Below are 7,865 nucleotides of genomic sequence, written 5' to 3'. Positions count from 1 at the left end.
GTTTGTTCTATGAGAAATTCACGATATGACCGTTGTTGGATATAGTGATGCTGGGCATGTATCAGATCCCCATATCCCCACATCATAGACTAGCTTTTGTCTTCTCGAATGGAGGCACAACCTTCTCTTGGAAGTTGATAAGGAAGACTTTAGTGGTTGCATCCACTAATCATTCTGAAATCGTCAATTTGTATGAAGCATCACATGAATGCGTGTGGCTTCACAGAATGATGAACTTTGTTGAAAGTTCAAGCGAGATTGATTGATAGGAATCACCCATCATTATCTGAAGATAATATTGTTTGTATTACGCAGATGAAAACATGTTATATTGAGCAATATTAAAATGTGTGTTGATGTGATGTTATTTACCATCATGAGTTGCAAACAAATGTGAAGCTAAATATTTTGCAAATGAAGGCATATGGTACTCTTAGTGATTTTTTCACAAAGCCTTTACCAAGTTTTTGACCAGAAATATGCCAATGGAATTAGTACGATATCCTTTGTTATTTGCAAAGTTCAGGGGGAGTGCACTCTTGAACAATAACTTGTTCAAGATCCTCGAATCCTTGATATTGCACTCTTTTCCTTTATGAGTTTTTTCTATATGGTTTCTCATAGGTTTTTAACGAGGCAATAGTAATAAAGGCATTGTGATATGTCATTTCCCCCTTATTTTCTCACTGTATTTTCGGAAGGAGTTTTCCATGGCATATTGAGTATATTTCGTCATGTTTTCCCCACAAGATTTTTGGAGGAGCATTTTGAAGATGATGATTCTACATAGTTAAAACAGAGATTAGGAGTGCAAGGGATTGATTAATTAAGATTAATTAAGAATAGTATAGGAACGAAGAATGTCTACAGAAGATAAAGCTAAGTCAAGATTGAACTAGTGACGCTCGACGACGACAAAGAATTTGGTAGACCAGCTCACTCTTCTGTAAAAGAGTTATGCCTGGTTGGAGGGACTTGTGATTTAGCACAAAAGATAAACTCTCGTAGTTATATTCTCCTTGACAACAAGTTCGTCAACTTGTGTTGATCACTCTGGGTAGATTCTTGCGGCGATCTCCATAACCTTCATAAACTTTGTCTTAGTGAACCACAATTACTCTTGGTCACTAAAGAACTTGACACACTCTCTAGAGAGTTGGCACCTCTTAAGAGTAAAAAGTGGACCATACCAAACTTAGATCTCAGTGATGTTAAACCACTATATATTTTTTCGGCTCTAAGGATTTTTCTCTTGATGAATTTTAAACTCAAATCTTCTGGGGAGTGGGTGCTCAGACAATCTTGTCGGAATCACACGGAGCAACCAACGATCAACGTTGGAGCGAGGTGTCTATTTATAGTTGCAACCTTCCTAAGGGGAAGATCATTTTGGACATGACATCTATCCAACGACCAACCGGCACGTTTCCAACGTCGGGATTTCAAACCCACTCGGCAACTTTAGCTGAGGAACAACTAATCTAGCTCCCTCATCAGAATCAAATCTCTTGCAGCCCCGAAGAACAACGTCTCATGCTGGCGAGTATTGTTTCAGAACACAAAGAGATTTCTCTCAACTCTTATCGGTTTTGGTTTAGCATCATAGAAACATAAGTTTCGAACACTATACCCTCTCGATAGTACGTTGGTCTATGACTAAAAAAAGAAATGATCTATGAAAGAAAATACTATGTCTTTTCTCCATCTTCATTCTTCTCGTTTGCAGTCAAAACAATTGGACCAGGTACCGAAGCAATTGTTTCACTTCAAAAAAAAATTAGGGTTCAACTTCGTCACGCATAATATTCGCTGGTAATCTTCATTGCTGCGCAGGTGATTACCTTCGGAGTTTGTACCAAACCCCTCTTGACTTTAGGGACCTATAATCTTTGTATGCAGTAGCAAACACATTAGTCTCTCATTATTTATGACAACATTCTCCAAAACACAAGGGGGGGAATTATTTCACCCAACAAATAATCTCCTTATCTTTGAGATAGCAATAATCTCCTCATCTTTAGAATCTACCAACCATGTTTACTATTTATTCGCATTAATTCTTCAGGGATGAATCAATCGATCATAGATCTATGCATCACCACTTACGCTTCATTTCCTCCTTCCCATAAGAGGCGGAACCGAAGGCAGCCGCAGTTCCTCTTGTGCTTGCCGGTGAGCCCTCTGGTTCCCCTCTCCTCCGATGGCGGGACGGGCGGGGAACTGCGGCGCCTCGTGTCAGGCTTGTGCATATGGCAAGATTTATGGTTTCGAGCGTAGGCATGTGGATGGTGGACGCGGCGAATAATCTCTACCTCAACTCATTCCCCGTCCCGACGTTTCGGTAGTTGACGATTTGAAGACCTCCAGTACGCGAAAGGTCCGGCTGCGGATTTCAATGTTACGCCGGCCTTGGGCGGAGTGTGTGGTTGATGGGCTCTTTGAGGACCCGGATGTAGTTTCCTTATTTATTGAGGTCCTTTGTATCACTGAACATCTTTAACAGAGCTGGGTCTTTCTTGAAAGAAAAAAAAAGATGGATCGACCATCACGGGGCCTTAAATGGAATGTTGGCAGCCATGTTTTTTGTCTTTCTGTGAAACAGATTCCAAATTTGGCATGAAGAAAAAAGGAGAAGAAACTCGCTGCCGATTCGTGTTCGTGGAGGAAAGTGCGTAAGACGTGAAGGATTGGGAACTGGCTAGTGCTACGATTCGGAACCGACTCGACCCCTCTCCCTATACTACATCACGTCACCGCATGATCGTGACTTTTTTTTGCGCGGGGACTTGGCACGGAAACGGAGAGCGTCGGAACGAACTCGACACCCTACCTCGATGTAAGCATCTCCCTCTCTCTCCCCGGCATTGCCATATTGTCACTAACTAGTCTCCGCCGGCGGTCAATGGACTATGGATTGCGTGTGTCCTCACAGGCGGGCCATACCGTCGAGCTCCTTCCATCTCGCTTCTCCTCCTTTCCCCTCCCTGTGAAAGAAACCCTAACCCCCTTCTTCCGCCATGGCCACCGACCGCGCACGGGGGCGTGCAGCGCCTCCGCACTCCAATTACGGGACGACCAAGCGGATCGACGCGTCTCCGCGACCTACCGCCGCCCGTGCCCCCACCTCCTCATTCGATGGCCGCCTTCCGCTCGCCGCGGCTACCGGACAAGTCCTGGTATGAACGCCGCCGCGCATCTTTCCATTGTTAATCGCTTTAGGATTCTGATATGTGCGTCGGATTCATGCCCGTAGATGATTCCCAGTTTTCTAGTCTAGACTAGAAATAACATACTGTATTTTATCTGGAAAACACACACGCAAGTCTGCATTGATGTGGATTGTTCATCTCCTAATAGCCTGCTTCACTGCAGCTCTGTCTGGTAGGATGAGCAGCAAAAACCGACTGCAACATTGGAAATTTGGAGGAATCGCCATGATCGCGGACCTGGCTTCCCTTGTTAGTTATCCAATTTGTTTCAGAAACAGCTCAGCCAACTGACGTATGGCCACCCAGCCTCCCCCTCTTGTTATATATCATCATCATGTTTAGCCCAAGTCAAATTGCTTCATTTGTCAATGGGGGCTCGTTCCTTCGATCGTTCGTCCTTGGATGGTTGGTACTCTTCCTGTTTTAACTCACCAATAAAATTTGGCCGCTGCTACAAATCAGCCGGATGATTTCCTAGGAAATCATCCGGCTAGACAGCCGTTAGATCTGCGCGTAGGGTGAGCATCCGATGGCAGCAGCGCCACCCAGCACCAAGCGTCACAACTTCAATGCAGCACCAATGAAAACCTGGTGAAGCTCCAATGCAGCTTTCATGGAGTACCACGCGGCGCAACAGAAGCTGCAACGCAGCACCGCCGGCGTCCGGCGAAGCTCCATTGCAACACCGACCATGCTTCCGGTGGCCCGGCGTTGCTCCGTTGCAACATCGGAGGTGCTCCCCAGAAAAGCTTCAAGGCAACATCGCCGGAGTGCAGCGCCCGTGTCGGCCACTCAACGTGGTCGCCGTCGCAGCGCCGTCGTCCTTCATTGCAGCTCCGGTGGTGCTCCCAACATCATCAAGGCAACATCACCGGAGTTGCAAAGCTCCCCGTCAGCCACTCGCCGCGGTCGCCGTCGCAGCGAGCGATGCAGCGTTTTCCGCCGTCAGCGAGTGCAGCGCCGTGGTCACCACCGCGAGCGATGCTGCGTTGCAGCGTCTTCCGCTGACGAGATGCAGGTTGCAGCGTTGCGGTCGCCGGCGAGATCTGCGGGTTGTTGCAAAAAAAAGCAGCGGTGGTGCTGGGGTGTCCTTGTAGCAGCTGGTGGCGAGTGGTAGCTCCGGTGATTGCCGGCCAGACTGCAGAGAGAGAGAGAGAGAGAGAGAGAGAGAGAGAGAGAGAGAGAGAGAGAGAGAGAGAGAGAGAGAGAGAGAGAGAGAGAGAGAGAGAGAGAGAGAGAGAGAGAGCGAGCGTAAGAAAAAGGAGGCAGGGTTGGAGATGCGGTAGAGGGCTAGAGGTAGAAGACAAAGGAGGGGAGTAATGAATGGCTGGAAGCGACGCGCAGTGGCTGGAGATAAGAGCGGTGGGCTGGTCCTACGGAGACACGTGTCGTCCAATAGAGGAGACTTAGGGCACGAGAAAATCATCCGACTTAGAATAAACATTTTCCATAAAATTTTGCATTCAATTGGCTTCGAGCCAATATCTGGCAAAAACCAATCACTAGACTTGCCAAATTTTGGCTTTCCCAATACCGGCAGCGCAAAAGCTAGCAGCAACTAACCAATCCAGCCCGTATTTCACACCGATTTCAGGCCTCTTATCAAATCAACCTTTTGCAATGATGATACCACGGACTATTCATTCACCACCTAAGATAATTCGGTTTTGCTCATCCAAACTGCTTGTTCTACTTCAGGTCTCAGGAGCATGTGGCTGAGTCTGCATCCCCGGACGCCTCGTCATCAAACAACTTGGTTGATGTTACAACATTGAAGGGATTGTCCATCACTGCCACGTCCTCGTCCTCTCAGCGTGACACCATTTGGGTCCGATACCAGTGTGATTGGGGGCTCACATTTTACACCAGGATCGATCTTCGTGGATATTTCCACACATATCCTCATGTGTGTGGGCCATTTCAGAGCTTAGACCAAGTTAACAATGCCATTGATCGCTATCTTCATGACCGTCGGGATCCAATAATGTAAACTTTCTCAACTCTTTTCTTTGCGTGCATACTTGCAATTGATAATATAGTCAAACAAGTTCCAATTAATGTTTTTTCCTTCTATGTTTTAAGCCCCAAAGGTGATTACAGGTTTCGCATAATTAATCAGGAGAAGAACGAATGAACCCTAGTTAGATTATAGAAAATTTGGTACTTTCATACATACAGAAGAAACAAAATGACGCACCGACTGCCTTAATTTTTAAGTTCTTGTTCTGGGACCACTTCAAGTTAAGGAGACATTTTAACTGTATTTGTGAGAGAGTTGCTGAAGTAGTGCGTCAAATTAATATAGATGCTATATATGCTACCACTTTGTAAATTTGTATGTAGGTCTCTTTCGTTTTCGTCGATTAATGTCATGATCTACGTACGCCAGAAGACACGTGCGAGCTGTTTGATCCTTGTTAAACAATCCTGCATGCATACTATTTGTCCCTAATCCTATTTCCGGATGATAGCATTGAAACTATAGCCAGTAGTATCTCTTTGTACACTCCACTGTTTGTGAAAGTAAAATATATTAACCATGAAGGAATGCTCTGATCTAAACTAGGTGCGAGGAGCGACCTGAGTTCTATGAAGTGGGCAAGGCTAGTGTAGAGAGGGGTATACGAGACTCTCTTTTCTGGCCTGATGGCTCAAAGAAGATGCACGTTAAATCGGAACCGGTTGATGAAAGCCGTTGCTGGATGCTCCAGCTGGTTCAAGCTTTGGTGGACAAGTATAACGAGGATCACAATCTTTTCAAGGTTTGCTCTTTGTCCCTCCTTCATGTCCTTACTCTTTATCATGCTACTTCCTGGAGTGCTTCGTGTTATACGACTGTCCTATTCGTTCATCTAACAACTAGTCGCTGATGGGATCCATTCTTCTTATCTCAGGATCTTGCCTTTGAAGTTACAGATGTTGTGTGCTATGAAGTAATATATGAGGGCAACTGCCGCTACGACCATGTTAATTTCACTACAAGGACCAAAGGAGAAAAGACCACCGACAATCTGTTCTTTGCTGAAGTCAAACGTATGCCAGGAGAAGACGAAAAATTGGTGGTCAGCTGTACCTGCATGGTTGATCCTTTTGATAACGGTATTTTGTACTCTTATCAAATGTCGCTGAAATATAGTTTAAACGTTTTTGTCTTTCAAACCGTATTTTTACTCTTATCATGGTTGACCTGTTTGTTTGTGCCTCGTGGGATTTTATTTTTTTATCCTTTTGCATTGTAATATCTCAAACTAGTTTATTACTTTCAGTTAATCAGCTATCATTATTTAAAGGTCATTATCTCCTCTCTTTATTTAAAGGTCATTATCTCCATGGTTGATCGTTTTGATAACGGTACTTTATACTCTTATCAAGTGTTACTGAAATACAGTTTAAACGTTTATGTCTTTAGAGTATGATCTCTGAATTGACCTGTTTGTTTGTTTGTTTGTTTGTTTGTTTATCCATTATCCTTGAGCTTTGCATTGTGATATCTCAAACAAGTTCAGGCACATACATGTGTATTATTACCTTCACTTAATCAGCTATTATTATTTAACGGTCCTTATCTCCTCTCTTTCTTTACACGAAGGTCACTGCTACGGCTGTCAAAGTAATATGAAGCACCCCAATGCTGATGCATACAGTGGTGGTCACTCAAAGGTTTGCAACTTGAAGGGAGAATGTCTTGGACCTAATATAGCGATCGCAGAGACTATGGATGACGTAAGTGTGATGTTTTTATCTCCTGGTAAGCTGGCGTTTGACATTTTCTGTTGCTGTGTTCATTTTTAATTGAATGAACGTCTTTTACAGTGGAAAGCTGAGGAAGCGAGGGTAAGACAAACGTTCAAGGTAAAGACGCTTCATCTTGTATGGTAGGTATATAATAACATGATGTTGGTCAGTTGGTTGATCAATTCCTGCTTGTGCATTTGTTTCCATTAGGGCCTTGATGATCCAACTGTTGTGGCGCGACTCATGGAACCACCCAAGTTGAACTTTGGAGCAACCAAGGCCACCGATGAGGAAGCAGAACGTTTTATGAATTCGATCATGGAACCATACGATCCTAACCTTTGCACCACTTATGGCATCCTCGATGCTAGCGCCGCAGAAATATTTAGAGTGGCGCTAATGTAAGACCAAGGATCGATGCTGCCCGGAGTTATGTTGCATTTTCTTGTCTCTAAGATGCTCGAACCGTTCGATACCAAGCTGTTTTGTGTCTCTAAGATGCTCGTAGAAGAAGCTGGATGCTTATTTGGTTTGAAGATTGACATATGTACGACTTTTATTATGTGTGTATGGCAGTACTTGTTATGGCTGCTCGTATCCATTTTTATCAACTGCTTGGGTATGTCAAATATAACATAACTGTGTCGATCTACACATGACGCGTTGAAAGAGAGAACACCGACCAGATCGACATATATATATATATATAAGTAATTCTTCACCCTGGTGCATCCACCGAGCCACACGGTCTCTTAAGCAAACCTCGACGGTTCCACCGCTATAAAATTAAGTTTCACATCTGTAAACTTACGTTGATGGCCCACCCCTACCTCTATCTTTCTCAAGTCTCAACTGGATCGACACCGCTGTCTCAAAAAAAAAACCTGGATCGACATTGTTTCTCTCTCCCAGTCCATCCTC

General features: G+C 44.4%; 1 protein-coding gene across 1 annotated transcript; it reads left to right on the top strand.

Moving 5' to 3' along the window:
• Nucleotides 1-2,682: 2,682 nt before the first annotated feature.
• LOC123066407 (uncharacterized) lies at nucleotides 2,683-7,541 on the top strand. Its single transcript, XM_044489492.1, has 7 exons — nucleotides 2,683-2,836; nucleotides 4,908-5,195; nucleotides 5,776-5,971; nucleotides 6,104-6,308; nucleotides 6,799-6,932; nucleotides 7,023-7,061; nucleotides 7,155-7,541. Coding segments are annotated over exons 1-7 (1,059 nt in total). The 5' UTR covers nucleotides 2,683-2,834; the 3' UTR covers nucleotides 7,350-7,541.
• Nucleotides 7,542-7,865: the final 324 nt, after the last annotated feature.

Source organism: Triticum aestivum, chromosome 3B (genome assembly GCF_018294505.1).
Source record: "Triticum aestivum cultivar Chinese Spring chromosome 3B, IWGSC CS RefSeq v2.1, whole genome shotgun sequence".
Taxonomy (NCBI): domain Eukaryota; kingdom Viridiplantae; phylum Streptophyta; class Magnoliopsida; order Poales; family Poaceae; genus Triticum; species Triticum aestivum.
Note: the sequence above shows the minus strand (reverse complement) of the source record. Positions and strands in the feature narration are given on the sequence as shown.

Coding starts and splice junctions, on each gene's coding strand:
- LOC123066407 (XM_044489492.1), top strand. Junction 6,309..6,798: donor GGTTGATCCTTTTGATAACG/GTATTTTGTACT, acceptor CTTTACACGAAG/GTCACTGCTACGGCTGTCAA. Junction 6,933..7,022: donor TCGCAGAGACTATGGATGAC/GTAAGTGTGATG, acceptor CGTCTTTTACAG/TGGAAAGCTGAGGAAGCGAG.